General features: G+C 40.8%; 1 protein-coding gene across 2 annotated transcripts in view; it reads right to left on the bottom strand.

Annotated features, from left to right (window-relative positions):
• The window catches only part of ARHGAP10 (Rho GTPase activating protein 10), a 265976-nt gene that overhangs the window by 12449 nt on the left and 226002 nt on the right, over positions 1 to 27525 (bottom strand). Inside the window, exons 20-21 of one of the 2 annotated variants that reach the window (XM_073642513.1) lie at positions 20706 to 20862; positions 6528 to 6711 (exon numbers count right to left, since the gene is read on the bottom strand). In XM_073642513.1, coding sequence (XP_073498614.1) covers positions 6543 to 6711; positions 20706 to 20862 — 326 coding nt within the window. In that variant the 3' untranslated portion in view covers positions 6528 to 6542. Of the gene's footprint in view, positions 1 to 6527; positions 6712 to 20705; positions 20863 to 27525 lie in introns of those variants that run through there. The other variant, XM_073642512.1, reaches the window with a different exon arrangement.

Here is a 27525-nt window from a genome sequence, read left to right as displayed (position 1 = left end):
AGCAGAAGTACCCCGACCGGCGGCCTCGCTCCCCGGTCCTCCAAAATTCATTAGGGGCCCCGGGGGGATACATTGGGGAGTTAATTTAAAGTAGTGCACAACCCATTTAAACACTGCTTCGCTGATTAGGCGCGCCCGGTCGGACGCATACATATTCTAGAATACCCGATGCGTTAGAATCGGGCCACCATCTAGCGCTAAATAAATGTGCACAGGGCCAACTTTACCCTTTTGTTTATATGGCTCCTTCTAGAATGATCAATCACATAATGACCGAATCCCACAACTCACGTCTCTGAATTGCTACCAAGAGGATGTCAAACAGATCTTTGCTTCCCAACCACTGAACTAAAATGTAATAATCTTCTCATTGATTCCCCGTTAATGGTCATTCTCCCTTTTGTATGCTTTCATGTATTACCTTTCATACCAGTGAAAAGTCAGATTTTTTGCTCCTTTGTATAATAGATTTTAAAAGAAGGAAACGGTTAAAGGGAATAGCTCACCCAGAGGTCTTGAACACTTGTACAGTAAAATATATACGTCAAAAACTACTGAATATCTGTTTGAAGTTGCTAATGCCTAAGCAGGAGAGCGCAGAAAGGAAACACTTTGGTTATTGTGGATATTAGCTGAATGACAGCAGACATAACATTAAGACTAATGGGGATCCATTCACTGCTCTGATATGCCACAGTAATTATCCTCTGCAGTTTTGTTCCACTTACAGCACCACTTTCCTTATTTCAAAAACCTGCAGTTTAACTATGAAATGAAAAGATCTACTGTAATGAGAAAAATATCCATTTCTTTACTTGCAGCAAAAGTTTTGAAAACCAAGTACAAAGAGACGCGGCCCCTCACTTGAGAGGATTATGCTCTCCAGTGCAATCACAGAGCTCCATTATCTTGTTCATGCAGCGAGCTGGAAGGTTTAACGTCGTGTTTTCTATTTATCTATATTGGTTAGGCCAAGTTACTGAGAGCGTGTGGGCTGCGAGGGTGTAGAGAATAGAAGAAACACATAGCATGGTCAGGAACAAAAGCAAGCTGGTGGTAGGTAGACATTTTCTTCTTGCTGAATGAACCAGATGCAATGAAACTGATTGAACACGTAACCATATTCCTTTGCATGTTACAAAGACTGCTAGGACTTGATCATTAAAATGTACCACGCTCAAAACTTCTCTAAAGAAATCTACTTATAGATAAATAATCTTACTTCACCAAATAATAGCAATAAGTATTTTCCTTTAAGAAACGACATCTAATCAGATTATGATTTCATTTAGAATTTCCATGTAAAAATACTGAACTACAGTGGCTTGCAAAAGTATTCAACCCCCTTGGCACTTTTCGTGTTTTGCTACCTCACAACCTGAAATTTCACTGTTTTTTTTTTGAGTGTTTGCATCAGTTCATGTAATGAATATGCTTACAATTGTGAATATTTGGTTTTCTTTTTATTGTGAAGCAAACAACAAATAGGAAAAATTAACTGAAAACTTAAGTGTGCATAACTAATCACCCCCCTAAAGTCAGTACTTTGTAGAGCCTCCTTTTGTGGCAATTACAGCTGCAAGTCACTTTGGATAAGTCTCTATGAGCTTTCCACATCTTGCCACTAGGATGTTTGCCCATTCCTCAAGGCAAAACTGCTCCAGCTCCATCAAGTTAGATGGTTTCCTTTGGTGAACAGCAATCTTCAAGTCTGACCACAGATTCTCAATTTGATTAAGGTCTGGGCTTTGACTAGGCCACTCCAAAACATTTACGTGTTTCCTCTTAAGAAAATAGAGTATTGCTTTAGCAGTATGCTTTGGATTATTGTCTTGTTGGAAGGTGAACCTCTATCCCAGTCTCAAATCACTGACAAACGGATTTTGCTCAAGAATATCTCTGTATTTCGCACCATCCATCTCCCCTCAACTCAGACCATTTTACCTGTCCCTGCTGCCAAAAATCATGCCCACAGCATCATGCTGCTGCCACCACGTTTCACTGTGGGGATGGTGTTCTTGGGGTGATGAGCTGTGTTGGTTTGGCAATAGACATAGAGTTTACCTTGGTGGCCAAAAAGTTACATTTTTGTCTCATCTGACCACAGCACCTTACTTCATATATTTGGGCAGTCTCCCACAAGTGTTTTAGCAAACTCAAAACGAGCCTTAAAATTTTTGTGTGTAAGTAAAGGCTTTCTTCTGCCCACTCTTTCATAAAGGCCACCTCCATGAAGTGAATGGCTTATGTGGTCATATGGAGAGATACTCCAGTCTCTGCTTGGGAACACTGCAGCTCCTTCAGGGTTACCTTTGGTTTCTGTGCTGCCTCTCTGATTAATGCCATCCTTGCCCGGGCTGAGAGTTTTGGTGGGTGGCACTTTTGGCAGGTTTGTTGTGGTACCATGTTCTTTCCATAATGAATTTGATGGTGCTCCGTGGAATCATCAGAGATTGGGATTTTTTATTTTTATTTATTTATTTATATATTTTTTTTTTATAACCCAGCCCAGACTTTTACTTCTCAACAACTTTATCCTTGACTTGTTTTGAGATCTCCTTGGTCTTCATGGTGTTCGGTTAGTGCTACCTCTGCTTAATGGTGTTGCAGCCTCTTTGGCCGTTCAGAAAAGGTGTATATATACCTATAGACCATGTGACACTTAGTGAAAGGAAGTCCATCTGTGTGCAATCTAAGCATATGACAGAAATTTTTAGGGGCTCCATTGAAAAAGGGGTTATTACATATGAACATGCCAATTTTAGTTATTTCAACCCATATATTTTTCTAACTTCACCAACTTAGACTATTTAGTGCAGATGCATCACACCCAAATCGGATAACAAAAATATTTAAACACAGGTTGTAATGTAACAAAATAGGCAAAAAGCAAAGGGATGTGAATACTTTTGCAAGACATTGTATATGATAAAAACTGATATCTCAGTGACTTCCCCATAATATACTGCTTTTAGACAGGTTACCATAGGAGTCATTTTACAGGTTTTGAAAAACCTTCAAATGATTGACTTGTACCATCAACAAGCCATGGTTAAGGAGGTTCTTCCAAACATGAGAATACCCCTTTAACGATGGTTTGGCAGACAGAAATCACTTCTGACTCATCCATACATGGTAACGTTTGGTTAAGCGCCTCTGTTCTCAGAAAGCTACTGACAGAATCCTCTGGCAATTGCTTATCTCCCTCCTGAAAAAGAAAAGGATTGGCCATTGAAATTCCACGTATGTAGAGAGGTCCCCACACACATTAGCCTGTCCTGACGATACAGGAGCTTTCTGCTGACTTTAGGCTAATATGTATGGAGGCCTTTAGACAGTTTATTTTCTGAACAACTGGAGAATGCTCGATGAGGGTGACGTAATGGAGTACATCCATCTAGAAGGTGTGCATATGACTTAGGGAAAGCACTAAAAATTAACATCTCTAAAATAAAAAAGTTTGTGAAAGAAATTCTCCTAGTTTATCTGAGAATCAAAGCACGAGAAGATATAACTATTGTTTCACCCTCATTAAATGTGCCTCAGATGAGAGAATCCAACTAGGAGTCGTCAGGCGGGATAGGTATCGGAGTGAATAACAACTATCTGCACATACTTTCTGCGTGCCATACAAATAATGGCAAATATGGGAGAATGGCAGGTATGCAACTGCAAAAAATATATCACAAATAATGCTTCTATAACCAGTCTGTAGAAATACAACACACGCTTAATGTGTTGGTGAGAGGGTGAAGTGATCCTGATTTTGGAGTGGGGGTACCTTTTACTTCACAGTTCAGAAAAAGCAAGAGGTAAGAAAAATCTTTTGTATGCAGATCTCTGGAGAGTAGAAGAACACAGAACTCTCAGCAAGGTAAATTTTAACCGTCAGAAAAAGCGCTTTAGTACCATCCTAGCACTGCTGGGAATACAACTTTATAATTTACGAGGTGAGGTTATCACAAAAGAGGAAAGGCCGAGGACACAGAACTCAAAAGTATTATAATTACCTACACGCAGGACTAGCAGGTGAGCAAACATGCATTAAAAGTTGTAAAAAGATTTCTAAAAACCTCACAAAGTTTCAAAAGTAAAACATGTCAATGGGAAAGTTTTAGTATTTTAACACGCCATATAAGAGACGTCAAAGGTGGTAATAAAATAGATATTTGTTAAAGGGGTAGATTGTGAGCCCTCGAGGGCAGTGTCCTCTCTCCTCCTGTACCAATCAGTGACTCTATTGTCTAAGATTATTGTACTTGTTTTTATTATGTATACCCCCTTTTCATATGTAAAGCGCCATGAAATAAAAGGTGCTATAATAATAAATAATAAAGGGGATTCCAGTCTACACAAATGATCACTTGATTTAAAAAAGTTTTCACTTCTCCACTGTGGGCCTTACCATTTTCCAGATAGGAGCAATTGTGCACTCCAATCTCCCTCATTTACAAACACATGGCCAGGAGGAGTAGAATGTCCATCGCACTCACATATTAATATACCCAAGCCTCAAGTGGCTAAAGCTGTATGAAACAAATTTTACAAAACAAGGGAATGTTTAAAAACCTAGAGAGAGTTGGCCTGTGCATCCACAGAAACAACTTAAAGAGGTTGTCAGACACAGATTTTTTTTAATACATAGTTACTTTGAAAATAGACTTGAACCTGCAATCCTCTGATCGCCTATACTTTGGTATTGATGTGGTTTCCTTTGGTATATCTTGGTATTGTTGTATATAGTAAAATTTGCAGTCTACTTTGAAGCCCTATCACAGGCCTTCAACAGTCCCCCGGCTGCCACAGCAACTCATTGGCACTTTGCGCGGGGAAAAAAAGCAATCGGCGCATAGAAAGGCGCGACCCGTGTTGGTGCGTTGTAAATGCCGTTGTCACAGATTGACAGCGGCATTTAACAGGGTAACAGCCGCAATTGGAGTGGTGATATGCTGATCCTGGCTGTGTGTCACCACCATTATCTGCCAGGTATGGTGAGCCCGCTCCATAAACCCATTCCTGACTTATGCCTACATGTAAGGGAAAGGGTTAATTATAGTAGTTAGCGTTAATACTACATAGGCCAAGCTAAAACAGAGATAAGGCAGAGACACATCAAATAGGTGTTCTCTGGGAATAGAAAATAAATGCATAAATAAAATGTCATCATAATCAAATTCCTAAATACCTCAAATTAGCAACCCACACTTTTTTATCTACGTAAATCATTTTAATGTCGAGGTAAATCATTATAGTTCATTTAAATGGCCGCCGTCTTGGAAATCTGACAGAAACCTGCCCCGCACAGCTGCATCTCCGCAACCGATCACATCTGGCTGTGTCCGGCACCGGGAACAGGTGATTGGTATGCGCTGCACCCCCACTGATCTGATACGGATAACCTATCCTAAGGATAGGCCATCAATATAGAGTCATGGACCCCTTAATCAGTACATACAAGTTATCTCTAGGTTCCAGCAGTGAAGCACACAGGCTCCGGTCCATGCAAGAGAGATTGTGGAAAGTGGGGAAAAAAACAAGATTTCTTTTAGTTGAGGAAGAGAATTATTTATTTCAGCCTTAAAATATCTTCACTGCTGGCCGGGAAACAAGGAAAGTTAAATATGTAAAATATTGACAGAAAGTACCATTGTTTGGTCAAGTGTATAATATTGTCTTACAATGACAACAAGTATGCAAAAAAAAAATCTTCACAGGCGCACAAATAGACCCAGTTTGGAAGTTAATGTTATCGAGTTAAAAGTAAAACTCTATATGGCCAGTTAAAGGGAACCGGTCATCAGGTTTGACCGATATGGGATGCGGCCACCACCTTTCAGCCCTGATATACAGCATTCTATAATGCTGTATACAAGTCCCCGATCAGACCTGCAAGACAAGAAAAAGAGCTTTCATTATACTCACCTGGGGGAAGTCGGGTCCAAGGGGTGTCACTGATATTCGTTCAGCGCCTCCCTTCTTCTTGCGATGCCGTCCTCCTTGCCCTCATGTGCAAGACGCGTCCCTACGTCATACACACAGTCTCCCCAGCCTCGCGCTCCAGCAAAGGTCAAAGAGCCCCGACACATGCGCATTGCACGAGTTTACGCTGCCCTAACAGCAGAGAAGTACGCCTGCGCAGGAGCGCAGTGCCGGGAAGACTGTGTGTATGACGTAGGGACGCGTCATCCACACAACGCAAGAAGGAGGACGGCATCACAAAAAGAAGGGAGTCGCCGGACCAAGACTAGAGACACCCCTCGGACCGGACTGCCCCCAAGGTGAGTATAATGAAAGCTATTTTTCTTGTCTTGCAGGTCAGATCGGAAACTTATACACAGCATTATAGAATGCTGTATATGAGGGCTAAAAGGTGGTGGTCGTATCTCATATCGGTCAAACTTGGTGACAGGTTCACTTTAAGGAGTTACTTCAAGGAAAGACCAATGTAAAAGTTGTCAATTTGGACTTTAATTTCTTCCCCATCAAGTCTACACTATCAAATTGCACATTTTTGAAAAATATTCAAAAACACAAACATTTTTTCATCCAAATTTCATTTGAGATTTACTGCCAAGACAAAAGTAAACAGGCGGTGCCATGTTATACGGTTGTGGTCTTCTGCTTGGCACTGTCCCAGCTGTCACTCCAGGTTTTACAACTGTACAAGTACAAAAACGACTATCTACGCCAACACATTTTTCAGCATATTTTCTGGGAAAATAAAAACAAATAAATGATACTTATCAGTAGAGTTTATCATCACTTAAATCTTCTCAGATAAAAAGGTTTCGGGTTACATTTTCCTATTCTAATTAGATTTCGGCAGAAAAACATGCTGCCTCACTGTATGACGGCCATGATTGATGCAATTTATAAATAAGGCAGGAAATTAAACTTAGGAAACAAGAAACACTGTATACCATTAGTTCACTTCCCGACTGAAATTTACAGCTAAAACGGTAGGAATCACAGATTTATGTGCTGTAAAGTGTAAGAATGTATTTGTTTATCTGCATGTTTTACTGCGTTTAGCGATATACACGCCGGCCAGGATCATCACAATTATCCGTCCAATCTACGCTGTGTTTATGAAATCACCAAAGCATAAAACGTGAACACATTATTTAAAGTACAAGATAGCATTTTACTCTCAGCGCCAGCAAATAAACTGACAGCTAAAAATCTGACAAATGACTACTCCATGGTGAAAGTTTATTGCATCTTATCTACCAGTTACCAAGTTCTGTAGCTGAAATGTTTAATTTATGAGCATTTGGTGGTGTAGAAATGAGTAATAACATTTTACTTTGTGCATTGTCCCATAAACACCATCCATGACAAACCGTGCCAAATAAAGTCTACCTGCACATATCAAACAATTTCTATAACAAGCGCCGCCAATTGCCAGCATGCTGTATTGTCCCCACCACCACAGTAGGAATACTAGATGCTATTCCTTTCTTTCATATCTGTATAACATGCTCACAACTGATGACATATGTTGCAACAGGATTCATTAACATCACAAACAACAAATATTTCACAAAATTAAAAGGGATTTTCAGTGAGTAAAAAATAAAATAAAAAAACACTGCTCAAAATGCCAGAAAATATACCTACCATTAAATTCCTCTCTAAACAGATTTGTTGGGCATCTAAAGGGAACCTGTCACCATGAAAATGCCGCCCAATCTGCAGGCACCATGTTATAGAGCAGGGGAGAAGAGTAGGATTCATATACAGTCAAGGCTGAAAGTGTTGGCACCCTTGAAATTGTTGCAGAAAATGAAGTATTTCTCCTAGAAAATTATTGCAATTACATATGTTTTGTTATACACGTTTATTTCCTTTGTGTATTGGAACAACACAAAAAAACGGAAATTGGAAATATTTTCACACAAAACACCCAAAATGGGCCAGACAAAATTTTGGCACCCTCAAGTTAATATTTGGTTGCACACCCTTTGGAATAAATATCTGCAATCAATCGCTTCCTATAACCATCAACAAGCTTCTTACACCTCTCAACTGGAATTTTGGATCACTTTTCTTTTGCAAACTGCTCCAGGTCTCTCATATTTGAAGGGTGCCTTCTTCCAACAGCAATCTTAAAGCAGCAGGATTGTGCTCAGTAAACTACATACACTGTCAGGTGGGCGGCATTCCATTGAACACCTGTGGAGAGATCATAAAGCACACCTGTCAGCAGGATTTTGCTCGGTAAACTGTCAGGTGGGCGACATTACACTGATTAATATGATACCTTGGTTGATGAAATCCATCCTGTGGTTCTTGTCTAATCTTTACTTTCAGTTTGTAGATAATGATATGCTCGTGCTCCGGGGCGGCCTCATTATCTGGTACTCTGCTTACATATTCATCTGTACGCTCTTATGACAGCTCACTGTGCCTTCACTGACCTGCCTCCTATTTTACCTAGCCCCGCACTGCTAGATGCATTAGGTAAAATAGGAGGCAGGTCACTGAAAGCACAGTGAGCTGTCATAGGAGCATACAGATGAATATGTAAGAAGAGCACCAGATAGAGCGCCCCCCACAGGCCGCCCCGGAGCACGGGCATATCATCTTCTCCAAACTGAAAGTAAAGATTAGACAAGAACCACAGGATGGATTTCATCAACCAATGTATCATTTTAAACAGTGTAATGTCGCCCACCTGACAGTTTACCGAGCAAAATCCTGCTGACAGGTGTGCTTTATGATCTCTCCACAGGTGTTCAATGGAATTTAGATCCAGATTCATTGCTGGCCACTTCAGAACTCTCCAGCGCTTTCTTTTCATTCATTTCTGAGTGCTTCTTAAAGTAGGATTGAAGTCATTGTCCTGCTGGAAGACTCATGACCCATCTTTCTGATACTGGGCACTACATTGCGACCCAAAATTCTTTTGTAATCTTCAGATTTCATGATGCTTTGCAGACAGTTAAGGCACCCAGTGCCAGAGGCGGCAAAACAACCCCAAAACATTTTTGAACCTCCACCATATTTGACTGTAGGTACTGTGTTCTTTTCTTGGTAAGCCTCATTCCGTTTTCAGTAAAAGTAGAATGATATGCTTCACCAAAAAGCTCTATCTTGGTCTCATCAGTCCACAAGATTGTTTCTCAGAAGGATTTTGGCTCACTCATGTACATTTTGGCAAACTTGCAGACTAGCATTTTTTATGTCTCTGTGTCAGCAGTGGGGTCCCTCCTGAGCCCCCTGCCATAGCGTTTAATTTCATTTAAATGTTGACTGACATTTCGCGCTGACAAATGATGCATTCTGAGCCTGCAGGACAGCTTGAATTTTTTGGAACTTGATTGGGGATACTTATCCACCATCCAAATTATCCTTTCATCAATTTTTCTCTGCTGTCCACTCCCAGGGGAATTAGCTACAGTGCCATGGGTTGTAAACATCTTGATTATGCCGCACACCTTGGACAAAGGAACATCAGGATCTCTGGAGATGAACTTGTAACCTTGAAATTGTTGATATTCTTCAACAATTTTAGTTATCAAGTCCTCAGACAGTTCTTTTCTCCTTGCTTAGTGTGGCACACACAGACACACAATGCAAAGATTGAGTCAACTTCTCCCCTTTTTATCAGGTTTCAGGAGTGATTTCTATATTGTCCATACCTGTGGCTTGCCACAGGTGAGTTTGAACGAGCATTACAAGCTTGAAACAAAGTTGTTTACACACAATTTTGGAAAGGTGCCAACAATTTTGTCAGAACCATTTTTGGGGTTTTGTGTGAAATTATGTCCAATTTGCCTTTTTTCCCCTTTGTTTTTCTGTGTGTTGTTCCAATACACACAAAGGAAATAAACATGTGTATAACAAAACATGTAATTGCAAGAATTTTCTGGGAGAAATTTTTCATTATCTGGAACAATTTAAAGGGCGTCAACACTTTCAGCTATGACTGTATAGTTTTGTGAGAAAAGGTTCAGTATAATATGTATTTTAATCATTTAAACCTGTGTTGTGTGATTTTCAAGTCAAGTGGGCAGTCCTATCAGTAGGGGCAGCACGGTGGCTCAGTGGTTAGCACAGCAGTCTTGCAGCACTGGGGTCCTGGGTTCAAATCCCACCAAGGACAACATCTGCAAGGAGTTTGTATCTTCTCCCTGTGTTTGCGTGGGTTTCCTCTTGGTTCTCCGGTTTCCTCCCACACTCCAAAGACATACTGATAGGGAATCTAGATTGGGGACAGTGCTCATGATGTCTGTAAAGAGCTGTGGAATTAATGGCGCTATATAAGTGATTAAAATAAATAAAAAATAAATAAATGACAGCCATCTTTGCATACACACTTCTACAAAGAAAGCTGTTAATCACTGGACCGAAAATCACACAGCACAGGTTTAAATGATTAAACTGAATATTTTATTACAAAGCTATATATCAATCTGCTCAGCTCCCCCTGCTCTATCACATGGTGCCTGTAGATTAGACGGCATTTTCATTGTGACAGGTTCCCTTTAATTTGCAGACACCGTGACCTGTGTATGGGATAATTACTCACACTTCACTAAAGTGTTATCAATACGGACGCCACAAATTCACACAGACATGTACATGACGATCCAGTGCAGTCAGCAGTGAGGAATTTTAAGGACAAGTATCTAAAGCCCTTGACGGGGTTTGTCAGATTTGAAAAGCATAACTGCTTTTTATTTATTTTTTTAAAAAAAGGAGTGCTAGAGTTTTCAAAAATACATGTAGTTTTAAAATGTGCAGCATGCTCATTGTGCAAAATTCCATGGATGATTACAAAGCATTGCATAAAGTGAAATCACGTGGAGATAAATCAGTGACAAAATCTGCATGTAATAAATACACCGCTTTTTATGGATTTGACACATATCTGTGTGAATACTACCTTATACTCACTAAAGATGCCTGCAGGAGCAAATGGTATTTGTGATTAATACCACGGCGCACCATTCCTAAATTAGATACAGTTCATGCTAAGTAGCATTTACAAGAAAAAAGTAGTATATCAGAGATCTGTTACTAAATGAGATACTATCAGAAGCCACAATCATACCTAGAAAAAGGAAACTACTATGTACCTACGCCCAAATGCATTCAGCCTAACTAATAGTAAGGCAGGATTCAGAGATCTGTTTTTTACAATTTGTATATAGACTGCAATATCAAGGCCAGGTCTGAGTATTGCAGTTCATATATGGACCATAAAACACAAACTTCTGTATCAAGACCAATACTGCTTCGTGGTTTACTAGACTGCTGATTCCAGTAAGAACAGATATAGCAGCATATTGACCATGCCGATTGGATTTTTAGGAATCAAGCCCTGCTACAGGAACACATAAGTCATGTACAGTGGTGGCCAAACATTGAGACTGGTAAATTTTGGTTTTCAATTTTCTGCTTCAATTTTTAAAGTGGCAATGTACATTAACTCTAGCTTGATATGAAGAGTAACAGAAGAATTGCAAAAAACTGCAAAGTTATTTCTTACAATTAACTTAATCACAAAAGGGGGTGGGGGAGTGGAAAGCATGTCATTGTTTATAGTGATGGATAAGTCTGGTAGGGGAGTTAAGCAAGATAAAGAAAAGATAATTAGTTCAGTTTTCTCTACATTAAGTTTTAGGAAGCATGATGAGAAGGAGGATATGGCTGATAGACACGCAGGGATTTTGACCAGTAGGGAAGTGAAGTTTGAGCCAGAGAGGTATATATAAGTATCATCAGCATATACTGTAGATGATACTAGAAACCATGGGTCCCAGGACAGAGCCTTGAGGAACACTGAAAGAAAGAGGGCAGGATGAGGGAGTGGTATGGGAATGGGAGATACTAAATGTGCAGTTAGTGAGGTATAAGAAGTTCCAGGAGAGGGCAAGGTCTTTGATGCCGAAGGAAGGGAGGATCTGTAGTAGGATGGAGTGGTCAACTGTGATGAAGGCAGAGGACAGGTCTAGAAGGAGGAGTATAGAGAATTGTCTGTTCGCTTTGGCGGTAAGGAAGTCCTTAGTAATTTTGGTGAGGGCAGTTTCAGTGTAGTGGTAGGGACGGAAGCCAGATTGTAGGTTGTCAAAAAGTGGGTTTGGGCAGAGGCGGGAGGAAAGTTCAATGTGGACATGTTTTTTGAGGAGTTAGGCTAAGAAGAGTAGCGATATGGGGTGATAGCTGGACGTGTAGGTTAGGTCAAGGGATGGTTTCTTCATGATAGGCGTGATTATTGCATGTTTGAAAGCAGAAGGAACGTCACCAGAGGTTAATGATAGGTCAAAGAGATGTGTAAGGGTGCTTTCACATTCTGTGTCCTCGTCGGGGCATACGTCCTAAAATTCCCCGCAAAACGGGGTCTGGACGTATGCGCTGACGGGGGCAATAGACCGCAATGGTGACGGCAGAGCGAACGTGCGCTGTTGTGTCTGAGGCTCGGCCACCTGTGGGCGTACACTCCCGGAAAAAGTGCAAGGCAGAGCGCACGATTGCTCTGCCGTCACCATTGCGGTCTATTGCCCCCGTCAGCGCATACGTCCGGACCCAGTTTTGCGGGGAATTTTAGGACGTATGCCTCGACGGGGACACAGAACGCAATGTGAGGGCACCCTTAGGGCTGAGATAATCAGGGTGGTGAGGTTGGAGAGGATATGGGATGTGATAGGGTCAAGAGAACAAGTGGTCTGGTGTCATTTGGAGAGATGATGAGCAAGTTTTCCTCCAGTGATGGTGGGAGGGAATATTATGGGGGAAAGGCATTGGTCTGTTCTATGAAGGGGTTGTGGTGGTTGAACAGTAAAGATTGGTCTGATTAGGTCGACCTTATATTTGAAACGTGTGGCAAAGCCTTCTGCAGAAATAAGGGAGTTTGTGGAGGGGGGGGGGCAACGGAGGATGCAGAAGGGGGTTAAAAGTGTTGAATAAATGTTTGGGGTTATTGGATTAAGAAGATATGAGGGTTGTGAGTTATTCCTCTTTAGGAGAGGTGAGGGCCAACCTGAATGTGAGAATTGCTTGTTCAAATGTGGTGAAATCTTCCTGCAAGTGCATTTTCTTCCAACTCTGCTCCGCAACCCTGGACACTTTCTGAACTTGTTTAAGCTTTTTTGTAAGGTCAGTATACCAGGGTTGTCTATTGATTTGTCGCCCTTGGCTATGTACAATAGGGGCGACCGAGTCAATAGCCGATGCCAGTGTGGCATTGTATAAAATGGTAGCTGTTTCTGTGTCCCGAAGTAAGGATATGGAGGACAGCGGTAGAAGAGAGTCAGAAAGCGTTTGAGTTTCAAGATGAGAGGTTTCTGTGGGGTTCTGCTAGCTGCTGCACTCGGAAAGCAGATGAAGAGGTCTTGGATTAGAACGCGAGTCAGATAGGGAACAGAGACGGATGAAAATCAGGTGTAGTGTAAGTCAGTCTGTGTGGGTGAATGTAGAGGACCATTGTGTGAGACCGAAGAATGAAGCAAGTGACAGAAGTTTGTAGTTTACTGACTGGTTGGTGTCAATGGGGATGGTTAAGTCACCCATTATGATGGTGGTGGTGAATGTCAGCAGAATGTCAATGAAGAAGCCAGGTGGAGAAGTGGTAGATAAAGGCAGTGGCAGGGCATAGAGGTCGGTATATGACGGCCACTTGGAGATTGGAGAAAGAATCGATACGGAGAGAGTGCACTTAAAAAAAAAAGGAGGATAAGGGAGGGTAGACGTGGGATTGAGTTGAAGGAGCAGTTGTTGAAAAGAAGGTCAACTCTTCCACCATGTTTTTTACAAGGCGAGGTTTGTGGGTGAAGTGAAGGCCACCATAATAGTGCAGCATGGGAGTGATGAAGCTTCTCCAGTCTATATGGGACACCTAGACGACTGATTGTCTAGAGATTAAAAGGTGAGCGCTACCATGAGTCCTTTGTCATGTCAACAGTAAAGCACCCTGAGACCATTCATGAGTGGAGTTGATTTTCATTCAAGGGTGTTAGCTCACTAACAATTTTGTCTAAGAACATTGCAACATTGCAATGAATAAAGAACGATATCTTAATATTGCCACGATCACCTTCTCCCAATGATCCAGAAGCAACTTGCTGGAGACCAATGCTTTTTTCATCATGAATGCTGTGTCACAAGGCAAAAGTGATAACTAATTGGCACAGTGAACAAAATGCTTAGATTTGAGAGTCCTCAGAGGTTGATACCTTTTAATGGCTAACTGAAAAGATGGTAACAAGTTGCAAGCTTTCGAGACTACACACGTGTCTTCATCAGGCTAGTATAACGCAAAATCTGAAGAGTCATATATTTATACACAATAAGACACAGAAATAATCCAATAGATGAGACAGGTGATGGAAAGCAGAGTTTTTACTATGGGAGAGATAAACAGTTCTGGCTATAAATATTTTAGCAGTTAATAGATAAGGAGTGTAAATGTATTATTGTCCTGTGACTAGGTCCAGTGTTATGATGACCCCACAAGTCTGATGGACACATTCCTTAGTTGATGTAGAATGACAAAACCATGCGACACATTCATTCCTGCTCTGAAGGTGTCAATGGTCACCATCAGTTTATATTCCGAAATTCTTCTTTCTAATTGAGATTTAAAATTACCTTTTAATACCAGTAATTTTGTGTCTTTGATGCTGTGATCAGGGGAACAAAAATGCCTGGCTACAGGTAGAACTATTCTTTTTTCTTTTATTGTGTGTCGATGATGATTCATCCTTGTCCTAAGTTTTTGCCCCGTCTCCCCCTACATACAGACCCCCAGCTGGACATTTGGTGCATATAATTTGTAATGCACGCGCCCGGACTGACTGGCGTGTGCGTGTATATGTAGTGATTCCACTGGACCGTACCGGAGAGTGAATGCCTGGAGGGGCGTAACTAAGTATCCACCCGATCCGACCAAGGTCGCACAACGGCATACGACGCCAGTGCACCAAGGAGGAACCGAGCAGAGGGACCAGGGGCTACTCCAGGTCAGACCCCGGACACGGCTGTTGACCCACACTGGGGAATACAGGAACAGGCAGGTTAGGCTGGCACACAGACGGGTGGCTGCTGGCAAGCACGACTGGTATGCAAACAGGGAGGTACTGACAGGTACGGCCGGTATGCAGGCAGGTGGATGCTGGTAAGCACGACTGGTATGCAGGCAGGGAGGTACTGGCAGGTACGACAGGTTGGAGCACAGAGTGGATAGGTCCCAGTACAGACTGGGACTCAGGAACAGAACCACAGATGCGGTGGACAAACACAGCAGAGTGAGGCCGCCCGGAGCGGCGAGCAAGAGCAGAGCAAGACGAGACCGCCTGGAGCGGTGAGCGAGAGTAGAGCAGGACGAGGCCGCCTGGAGTGGTGAGCAAGAGTGGAGCAGGACGAGACTGCATGAGCAGTGAGCAAGAGTCAGAGCAGAGCGAGACTGCCGGAGCAGCGAGCAAAGGGTCAGAGCAGAGCGAGACTGCCGGAGCAGCGAGCAAGGGGTCAGAGCAGAGCGAGACTGCCGGAGCAGCAAGCAAAGGGCCAGAGCAGAGCGAGACTGCCGGAGCAGCGAGCAAAGGGTCAGAGCAGAGCGAGACTGCCGGAGCAGCGAGCAAAGGGTCAGAGCAGAGCGAGACCGCCTGGAGCAGTGAGCAAAGGCAGAGCAGAGCGAGACCGTCTGGAGCGGTGAGCAAAGGCAGAGCAGGCAAGAGCCGCCGGAGCGGTGAGCAAGGCAGAGCAGGCAAGAACCGCCGGAGCGGTGAGCAAAGCAGAGCAGGCAAGAACCGCCAGAGCGGTGAACAAGGCAGAGCAGGCAGAAACCGCTGGAGCGGCGAGGAAGGCAGGGCAGAGGGGACAGGGCTCTGTTCACACAGAACAGACAGGAAGAGAAAGGCAGAACCGAATAACCACAGGGTACTTGCAGTGAAGTAGCGAGTGGACCACAAACTCACAAACGGAAGTACAGTGACAACGAGCAGGAGTTAGGTACGAGTTCAGACTCTGCAGAAAAAGGGAAGATATGAGCGTAGAGAGAGACGGGAAACAGGCTGGAAGATAGTTAGGGCAGGAACAGACACTGGGTAAAGACACAGACAACAGATCTAGGTATGCGGCCCCTAGAGGGCAGAAGGAACAGGCTAAGAGCGTGTTCACACGGGCCTGGAAATACAGCCTCCAGGAAAGGCAGAAAGACAGCTGGCTAGAGTACACAGACAGGACACAGTTCAGACACGGGAACTGATACCACAAGGCAGGAAACATAGACAGGACCTGGCACATCAGTGACTAGAAGCCAACTGACAGAACAAGATGCTCAGGCAAGGATTCCAAGGAGGAGCTGGTTTAAATACCAGGTGACAGACAGCAATAGGCTGATGACGCATTAGGGGTGTGTCTGCAGCAGCTACAAGAAACAGGAGGTTCGGCGGGCATCGCCCTAAGCAGCCAGAGCAGAGCAGACAGTATGGAAAGAAACCAGAGTGGCAGTCTGGACTGGAAATCAAGTGCGCGCTCTTGCACAGTGGGAGGTGGACCACTATGCAAGGACGCCACCAGGTATGTTACATAATTAAGTACACTACATTAGATGTGATACAGCTGAAAGTACCTGGGATCTTGTAGTCCTGATGTGAATTGGGTATCTTCATCTTGTCTGTGGTCGTTATAAAAGGACAGGTTTTACATTTTTTCTGGTTGCAAGGAAACGTACCTGTAGCTGGTGGAGATGACAGGGAGCTTCTGACAATGATGCTTCTTAGATTTGAGGGCTGTCTGAAACACAGAAGTAGGGGGGGTCTGGAAATATGGATTGTAATCGGGCATCTTTTTGTAGTAAGGGTTGTAGTTTCCATGCAGCTTTCCTTAGCCCCTCCAGATTTGGATTGCAGGTGACTACTAGAGGCACCCAGTTGCTTTCTGTAGCTTGATGATGGTGTCCAAAAAGTTAATTTCAGTACAGGAGTAATGGAGTGTTAGGTTGATGGTGGGATGAAATCGATTAAAGTGTTCATGGAACGCCTTCAGCTGTTGCAAGATGATCAGAATATCGTCAATGGAACGATAGTAGGCCAGAGGCCTTGATGGGACATGAGGACAAAAAGTCACTTTCAAGCTTGGCTATGAAAAGATTTGTGTACTGTGGAGTCATTTTACTTCCCATCGCTGTACCAGTCTCCTAACAGGCAACTACTCCTGTACTGAAATTAACTTTTTGGACACCATCATCAAGCTACAGAACAATGAAATAGAGACATCCTTGTACCGGAAACCAATCGACCGTCCTACATACCTTAAATGGGACAGTTTCCATCCGAAACACAAACTCTATTGTCCACAGCCAAGCCATAAGATACAATCGGATATGTTCCAACACTATGGATAGAGACAAACACTTATGTGGCCTCAGAAAGACCTTTTTGAATCAGGGCTACCATCTAAGAACAATTGAGAACCAGATTACAAGAGCCACCAGAATATCAAGGAATCATCTCCTACATTACAAACCCAAACAAGAAACCAACCGGGTGCATCTAGTAGTCACCTACAATCCAAATCTGGAGGCGGTAAGGAGAGCTGCATGGAAACTACAACCCTTACTACAAAAAGATGCCCGATTACAATCCATATTTCCAGACCCCCCACTTTTGTGTTTCAGGCAGCCCCCATATCTAAGAAGCATCATTGTCAGAAGCTCCCTGTCATCTCCACCAGCTACAGGTACCTTACCTTGCAACCAGAAAAAATGTAAAACCTGTTCGTTTATAACAACCACAGACAAGATAGAGATCCACAACTCACATCAGTACTACAAGATCCCAGGTACTTTCAGCTGTATCACATCTAAAGTAGTGTACTTAATTAAATGTACGCACGATTAGCGCACAATTTGTATGGCCCCCAAAAGATGGTATAAATATCCAAATTGCCGTTGGCAGAAATAAGGTTCCCCACCCTTGCTGTAGATTGTAAAGCCCAGGAGAGCAGTGCACTCTCCCCCTCTGTACTAGTTTTTCAGTTTGTTTAATTCTATATATGTAACCCTTTTCCAATGTACCGCAATGTTTTTACTAGAGACTATAAATAGATCCATGTAAGAAAAAAAGCCTTACTGAATTGTGTGGTTCTGTATGTCATCGTGTGAATAGGGCCTAATATATATATATATGTATATATATATATATATATATATATATATAGCCCTTGCTAAAAACCAGTATTAACACCTCACCTATTTTCATTTCCACAGTGCTGTGAAGCTTTAAATGTCTGCCAAAGCGAGATTCCTAAATGGGAAGCCATTTACTAACATCACGTGATGTGCAATCTCTGGATCTTAGCTGATGAGAAAGCAAGGAGTTTGTATGCCATGAGAACTGCAGGCAGGTTGCAGATCACAGATATTAGTCACACATACAAATAGTTTATTGTATGAAAAGTCAAATATGGCAGGTCACTAAAGGATAAAAAATAATAATACAGTGTATGGGCAGGCACTGATCGCTGCCTTATGAACAACAAGGCAGCTCAGATTCAGGCTCCTGCTTGATAGTCACTGTACTATTCAACAATGCACCATAATGATAGGATTGCTGAAAAGTGATCTCTGCAGTACAGGAAGTGGCAGCCTAGTATTAAACATGGTGATCAAAATGAAAATCGCTAAATTTTAGGATTTTTTTATATATATATATAAACTGATAAGGAAACAAGATCACTATTTTTTTTTTAAAATATAGGTTTAGCAGGTTATTTTCGGATGACACATTCCATTTAAGGTCCATCGTCTACCACTAGAATGTTGAATATCAAGTTTTAAACATTATGAACTGTTCAGAAGGATGACTCAAAGCCTTTAAATTGCTGATTTGCAAATATTTTTCCTCTGCACATAGCAATTTTTATCCAATTGATTCTAAAATAACCAGAACAGACATTTACACGTACGTCATGTTGGGTCGGGTCTCCATAATTGGAGCGGGCTCAGGAGCTTAGCCGGCATCTTCCTGTAACAGCAGCGACTGGAGCTCGATCTGGTAATTGCTATTTAACAATTAAAAGGCCAGTGTCAATCACTGACAGCAGCATTTAAATAGCATAACCACCGATGCACAAGGCTTGTCACGGCACCTATGGGCCGGCTGAAGGCCTCCACAACTGCCATCTTAGTCCTACTATCAAGCTCAGTCTTTAGTCATTTTAACTATATATTGCAATAGAGCCAATAAAAATATATAAAAATGTAAAATCACTGCCATTCTCCCCCTTAAAATAGAATAAAAAAAACATGGCATATTTAGTAATCGACACATCTGTAAAACTCCAATCAAAATATAAAATTAATTACCAGTATGGTGGTTTCTTTATTTTCCATAAAGAAGGAGAAAAAGAAACTCTAGCTTTTCAATGGACTTGACTAAAAAATAAAAAAAAAATGCAATAAAAAATATTCTAAAATGATATCAATAAAAACGACAGTATGACACGCAAAAAGAAAGACCTCCGGCAGCTCCTTTGACAAAAAAAACAGAAATGAAACAGTTAAAAGAAAAAAAACACTAAAAAAACCCCTTTGGTATAGCTGCAATTGTACTAACTTGGTGAATCATTCTGCCAGGTAAGTTTAACCATGAAATGAAAGCTACAAAAAGAAAAATCACAAAAAAAATTGACAGAATCGCTATTTTTATTTTATCCACCATTTCACCCCACTTGGAATTTTTTCCCCCCATTTTTTAATACATTGTATGTTAAAATGAACGGTGTCATTCAAGACTACAACATGTCCTGCAAAAATACAACCTCTCTTATGCCTAGGTTGATGGAGGAAAAAAAAAAAAAGAAGAAAATACGGAGGGAGGTAAAAACTAAAGCTCAAAAATAAAACAAAACAAAAAAAATCACCTGGAATGAAGGAGTTGAAAACCCATCTGTCAAAGTACAATTGTTCATAGAGATCATGCAATTTCTTTTGTCTGGTATGTTAAAACTGAGTTAGTATTGTATAAAGATAATTGAAGAGTGATCTGTATAGTGTAACAGGAAGTCTGTATTAGGCCATGTTCACACGTTCAGTATTTGGTCAGTATTTTATATCAGTATTTATAATCCACAACCAGGAGTGAAACAATCAGAGGAAAAGTAAAATAGAAACACGTCACCACTTCTGTATTTATCACCCACTCCTGGTTTTGGCTTACAAATACTGATCAAACACTGAATGTGTGAACGTGGCCTTATCTTGTGTATTAGTACCAAAGGGCAACTACTATAGATTTTTTTTTTTTAGCATCTGCAAGTGCTATGGGACAGTATCTAATCATATGTACATATACCTGTCACTGAACATGAACCCAGTGGAGTAAGCAGTAGCCATCTACCTGAAATTTTTAAATCATCACAGCTTAACATGTTATTTCTCATCCTAAGGTTAGGGGAAAACTTGAGAATCCTTGGGGGTGCCACAAATCCAGAGAAAGGGGCTCTGATGTGCTCTGTTTGAAGGAAGCGATCATGAAACATCACTGGCAGTTCCATAGACAATGAATTGGGCCATAGTGCACATGTGCGGCCAACATTTCATTCAAACAGGGCCCTGTTCTTGGGATTTTTGGAACCCCCATTATTGGCAGCTATCTTGTGGATAGGTGATACATCGCTCAGTTCAGAAACAAACTTTAAATGATATCAGCTGCCCACGAGTATTTACACATTAGAATAATAGATATATAAACTCTTACTCAGGGGTCGGCCACTCCAGCACATCACTGGCATCAGCTATAAGATGATTTTTCTCATAAGGAGGACTTATACACGTGGCCAGAGGAGTGAGAGCAGGGGGTGAAAGGGAATCCAAGCTACCAGTTGGTGTATCTTCTTTTGGAGAATTATTGTTATCTGTAAAATAAAAAAGATGTATTTCAAAGATGTTAGAGAAATGTGTAACAAAGAGGGACATAAAAATAATAAAGGAAGGAAAATAACTTGATTAAAAGTTTTCAAAACAGAAGAGTAAGTGCTAAAAAAGGCAGTCCTGACCATAACCAGCAAATGACCACTATTTTCTTATCCTTAATTCATAATAGAAGAAAACCATAAATGGAATTTAGTAGAAGAAATACAGATGGTAAGTGAAATTCTACATCACCTTGACAAGCAATGTACAATCTAGAAATACTGCGTATGAACATGTATATAGAAATAATTTGAGAGTATTCCAATACCATAATTTATAAAGCTTGTTTAGGGAGCCGATATATTGGTCATTATACACATAAAAATGCAGTTAACATATTAATCTACAGCCATGATACAAAAAATATTAAAAAATATAAAATAAAAAGATTCCGATATCTATACCTTTTCCAACCTGTTAAAAACTCAACAGAACGGTGCGAGTAACAGTATTACTGTTAAAGTAGAAAGTTATTCCGCAAGGCTTCAGCCGTATAAAATTTCTAAATAATAAGGGCAGCCAAAAAAAATTTAGAATGAGGTCAGCGAGTGAAAACAATTCATTTTCTGCAACAGAGGGGAAAAAAAAAAGTCCATTTGTGCCAGGGATTCATTAATCATAGTGAAAACTTCCAAATGATATAGAAATGAAAGTAGAACATTTTAGAAGGAAGAAAAAAAATTTAAGAAAATAGATTGTTAATTTACAGGTGCCCAAAAATGGGGCAAGCAAACCAGGCACTACACATATCCATGATATATGAATGGTTCATAATAGTCATTTATTTTCCTTACATTACACAAATGTAAATGCATTTTATACATGTGTATTGTTCCAGCTTTCCTTCCTCTGCCTTCCCACTCTTCTTAAAATTGTGCCCCATATGTTGAAAGTTTGGTTTATAATGACTCTGCACTATTTAAAATAATTAACAGTAAGTAAAAAAAACAAAACAAAACTGAATTACAAGTGTAGGAGGAAAGAAATCAGAATATATTTTTTCCGTGATGCTGGAGAAATCACATATTGCATAAACACAGCACTTTCTAATGAGAACTAAAGGGCAAATTAACATATTAAGCAAAAGATTACTAGAGTTAAATGAAATCTGTCACCAGGTTTTTGCTACCTCATCTGAGAGCAGAATAATGTAGGAAGAGACCCTGATTCCAACGATGTATCACTTAGTTTACTGGGTGCAGCACTTGTAACACAGAGTTTTTAGATTTAGCATGTAGTAGAGCTGAAAAAGCAGCCCCTGCCCACATCAGGCTCTGTATATATAATGTCTATTGACAGTGAGCTGCTTATCACAGGAGGGGATGTGGTCGGTCTAATAAGCGTGTGCCAAGTAGTGATAATCACCAGGTGATAAAACCTTCACTGTAAGTAAACAGCACACAGCCTGATAAGGGACATATTGTTGAATGCTATGTCTCAGTCTATCTCATTAGTTTACATTGCAAAAACCTGCTGACAGATTCCCTTTAAAGGGTTTTCCCATGAACAAAGTACAATTTAATCAATATACCTTGGAATATAAATAATTTAAGCAATTGGATGTGTTAAAAAAAATGTTCCCGTGCTGAGATAATCTTACAAATGTGCCCCTGCTCTGTACTGTGTAATGGCTGTGTCTGATCGTGCAGGGACATGGTCTGATCATACCACAGCTCCTGGGCAGGGGAGAAAGCAAAAGATTATACAGAAAGCACAGCGGGGAATCACAGCTGATGCTTTTCTGTGATGTAGAACATGATTAAAAAACAGGCAGGGAAATGTTTTACATCCCAGAAAGAATCTCCCATGCTGTCTTGCTTCTGTCCCTGCCCAGGAGATGTGGTATGATCAGACCATGTACCTGTACGGTCAGACACAGCCATTACATAGTACCACAGCAGGAGCACATTTATAACATTATCTCAGCACAGGAACATTTCTTTTTTTTTTTTTTTTTAACACATCCAATTGTGGAAGTTCTTATTCAAAGATCCGTTCACTAAAATTTAGTTTGTTGAGGAGACAATCCCTTTAAGGTTATTAAATTAAAGATTGTTAAAAATCTGCAAGACTAAAAGAAATGCAAGCAATGAAGAGTTTTAGTTTTTTACTACATACTTCGCATGCTTGGAATAAAGCTGACTAGTTTTGGCATGAAAGAATTTGTCAATTTTAAATATAAAATAAACTTTCTTTACATTAGAAATATCTTGTATGTACAGAATATGGCAACAAACTAGATAAAAGGCAGAAACACTTTCTAGATAGAAATAGTTCATTAAAAAAAAAGTATGCATAAAGTTAAAAACTAGTAGAGCTAATAATGTCTCCTGAGTCCAATAAGTGTAAATGAGTAGTTTACAACTCTCCAGTGCCATAAAATGGTATTTGGGGGCGGACATATCATTGTTACATATATTCAGGGGCGGACAAAACGGGTATTCAAGGGTGGACATATTGTTACATATATTCAGGGGCGGACATATCGAGTATTCAGGGGTGGACATATCATTGGTACAACCTGTGCCCAAAAGGTAAGAGAGCCCACTAGCACCTCCAAAGTAGGTAAAACTGTGCATTATGATGAAATATTGGACTGCAAAGAGTCCCATATACTGTTCTTGCACAGGGCCCTCTTCTGTCAGTGTCTGCCAGTGATGATATTTATAGGGTTTTTCCTTTTTCCAACAGCACCTTATACTGAAAAGTTCAAATAAATCTTGCAGTACTAAAATGACATGGATGGGGTTTTCCTTTTACAATGTACCCCTCCCATCTTGTCAGTTTCTTTTAAATATAAACTTTTTCGTGACCTTCATTTGACTTAACCATTGCCCTTTTCTTTGGACATCGCTATAACAATAGGATCTCTGCCAGCTAATGAAAGCTGTACTGAGGTTTCTGCGCTGTAAAAATTACTACATGCACTAATTAATTAACTTGGAGGTCTGACTGGTAGGGTCTATAAACGTGAGCAATTTGCGAGTACTTCGATATATTCCATCTGTGATGATTTCTAAACCCTGGGAGCTATGAATGAACTGGCATTCACCGGGATTGACAGTTTCTCTTGCAAACAGCCAAGAACATTCCATTTGGGACATAAAACCTTTACAACTTGGAAAACTGTTGCAGAAACTTGTCAAGGAGCTGTATTCCAGAGTAAAAAGTAACTATGTTTTTGTATTAAACCGTAATGTCCAGTCTCTAAACACTGTAAAGTCATTAATAAATTTAGCTCAGAGACTACCTTTTAGCAATACTCAATTTTATTGTAACGCTTCCTGCACAGGTCTCTCCTGAGACTTCATGCGGATGGTGATTTACTTTTTCTTCTTTATTTCTTTCACTTGTAAATACAGTTCCAGCTCCAGAAATCTAATACCTGACTGACATAATTCCATGAGAACAGCTGGGAAAAATATGTTCAGTCCAATCATATTTCACATAGATCTGCCAGGTGGAAAAATACCACAAAAAAAGCTCAGCTCTCCTACATTCCAAAAGAAGTATTTCAGCAGAATGTATGGCATGATGAAAGAAACAGAAGCATGGCTTTAAAGGGATTGTCCAAAGGAAGAAAATAATGGCCGCCTTCTTAAAATAAATAAATAGTTCCACACTTGTCCCTGGGTTGTGTCTGGTATTGTAGGTCAGTTCTTACCACTGCCATGGAGCTAAGCTGCAATACTAACCCATGGGTTATGATAGAGAAGAATTCAGTTTAGACCAGGGGTGCACAACCTTTTTTTGGTCCAAGGGTCACAATGTTATAATGAACCAATCCTAAAATTTAAAAATTAAAGGGCTATTACTGTGACATTAATGGTACATACTTTTGATATTCCAAAAAATGTCTGATAGGTACAAATTCTACTTAAAGGACTCTTCCGTCCAAAAATTAGCACTCTAATGGCACGTTCACACTGAGTGTTTTTGATGAGGATTTAGAAATTGATTCGGTTTCTAAATTCACATCAAATACCACGTCAAACACGGTTTGAATAAATTTCCATCTGATTTTAATGGGAAAAGCTCCTTTATTGTGCACGCCATTTTGAACATTTCCCAGTAAAACTAATAGGAATCTTATTCAAAGAGTATTTGAAGCATATTTTTAAATGTGGATTTGCAGTAAAATACAAAAACTGTGTGAATAGGTGCTAAAGAGGAAGAGGTCACGTGTGCACACGGCTCTCTACAATAGATCATGTATTCCTTGCTTACTGTCTAATGATCCAGAACTCCCATAAACTACAGTGGAGAGAGCCACAGACACAAAGGGCCACCTGGAACTCACATACTCCTCTGTGGAGTGCCGAACCTGTCTAGAAACCCATTCTCCTGATGCATGAGGCATCCAGAGATGTCTACACAGGCCACCATTAGCACTTGCCAGTCCCTGCTCCACATCTGCTGGCCCGGCCCTTGTGTGTGGAGGTCCGCATATAGTTACCCTGTCAGACTAGCATTTTTTGTCCATATAGTTGGGGGCCACAGGATGTGCACCCCTGGTTCAGAAGAAAGCAGCCATGTTTTTTTTTTTGCTAATCTTGGACAACTAACATGTGTATGAAAGATTATTAACGTACATATGTAATTTTTCTCTGTATATTTACTTTTATACTAACGCTTTAAACAAACTGCAATATGCAAAGTTGGTTGTCTAAATGTTTAGATCATCTGGGGACTTACATTACCTTTTACACATAAAAATAATTTTCCTCACAGAATTTATAAAAAAAACATGAAAGAAGGAGTATAGCCCACAAGATATGGTGGCCTAAGGCGCTGTTCACACCTCTGATTTGCTATTCTATTTTTCTGTTCCATTAAAGGAAAGGGAAGGAAAAATACGGTACATGATAGATGCTGCGCCATTGTTTCCCGTGAGAGGACGAGCACCATAACCGAAGACAATAAGCATGGAAACTTTTCTAAATGCAATGTCATGATGTGTAATGTAGATATACACTTTATTGATATAAACCATTTGCTTTGGATAATAATGCTAATAATAAAAGAAGAACCACTGCCATGTTTAAGAATACCAGCCTCATAAATCAGATAAACAGTGTTGTGTGCAACCTTTCCAAATAGCACATGCTCCTATGACAACTCTCAGCCGGTTATTACATTAGTTCAGGCCTTAGGGATAATAGAAATGAGATCACGTACTGTAAAATAGGAAAGCAAATGAAAAGTGTGATTAAAGGATAATTTCCCCCAATGGGAAGTAACATGCAGGGCCGTAATGTAGTAGTGCGCACATTTGTCAGACGGCAGAATCAGCCACAGTGTAAAGCCCTGTTACATGGAAGGATTAAGCCGATCATTGTATGATCTAATTTAAGGAGCTGAGAAATAGCTTGTGCGAGGGATAACAACCTTCTCTGTAATCTTCACATTTACTTTATAAAATTAGTAACCAGTTGTCTTCTGATGTGCTCTGATAAGTAATAGAAACAGACTACTGGCGTGGAGGTACTTGTCTCATGTTAAATACGTATTCACACAAATTATGGCTCTGATCCATCAAGAACGGCATTGGTCACAAGCAACTTGATGAGGGCGTGTGGTGGAGTCATAAGTCTTTTAACCCCTTCACGGCCTTTAACATATAAGTACGTCAAAGGTAGTGTCCCTGCCTTTGATGTGGGCTCCGACGCGGAGCCCACATCCTTCACCGCACATGACAGCTGATCTGATAAGCTGTAATGTGCCTCTAACAGCCACAGCCATCAGAGATCCACCCGTGGCTGCTAACCAGTTAAATGCAGTTGTCAATCACTGGCAGCGGTATTTAACAGGCGCCAGACGGAAGCGTGTCACAAGTCACGCCCGTTGGCGCCCCTGTCACCTGATCTAGGGGCGACAATGGGTTGTCATGACACCCGGGGGTCTGCAGAAGACCACCATGTCTTTCATTGTACTGCAAATCTCCTATGAATGCTTGCCCATGGCCAGCGTTCATAGGAGAGCGTGATTTTTGCTACACACAGCAGGGCTGAAGCTTTGCCATTATACATAAATTCGGCCAAACTTTTATACACTGGCTGTAACTGTTGTATAGCAACTCTCATGCTAGAGTGATCATAAATGGTTTCCTGTTGGCCCCCTTTTTTTTTATTTTTTGCATAAAAGGTACATAACAGGATTGTTCTCTCCCCATCTTGGAATTTGTTGTGGTGATAAAGCCCATCACAATCTTCTTTCATTCATTGGAAAGATCCAGGGGCTTTATGCATGGGGAGGAAGGACAACATTTCTTTATATGATGATATCTTGTTATATCTTCCCAACACAACATAGGACCTTGTCGTTAGGAAATTGAAAGATCTGGATTTCTTTCACTGTCTTCTAATTAACTGGTGTAAATAAATTCTTCTTCCAGCTGGTAACATTGATCTGGAAGGTTTATCTATTGTTCCACCAGGCAAGCATTTCAGATATATAGGTGTATCCATTTCTTCAGATTTGGTAAACCATATACTGGAGCTCTTAATATGAGACCTATCAAGACACACTGCCAAGCTAAATCTAAAATTTGGTGTAGATCGATGAACAGAATTAGTTTACTTAATGTGTGCTTATTCCTTAAAGGG

This window comes from Phyllobates terribilis, unplaced genomic scaffold (genome assembly GCF_046119375.1).
Source record: "Phyllobates terribilis strain yellow unplaced genomic scaffold, ASM4611937v1 Scaffold_1__5_contigs__length_1240528914, whole genome shotgun sequence".
Lineage (NCBI taxonomy): Eukaryota > Metazoa > Chordata > Amphibia > Anura > Dendrobatidae > Phyllobates > Phyllobates terribilis.
Note: the sequence above shows the minus strand (reverse complement) of the source record. Positions and strands in the feature narration are given on the sequence as shown.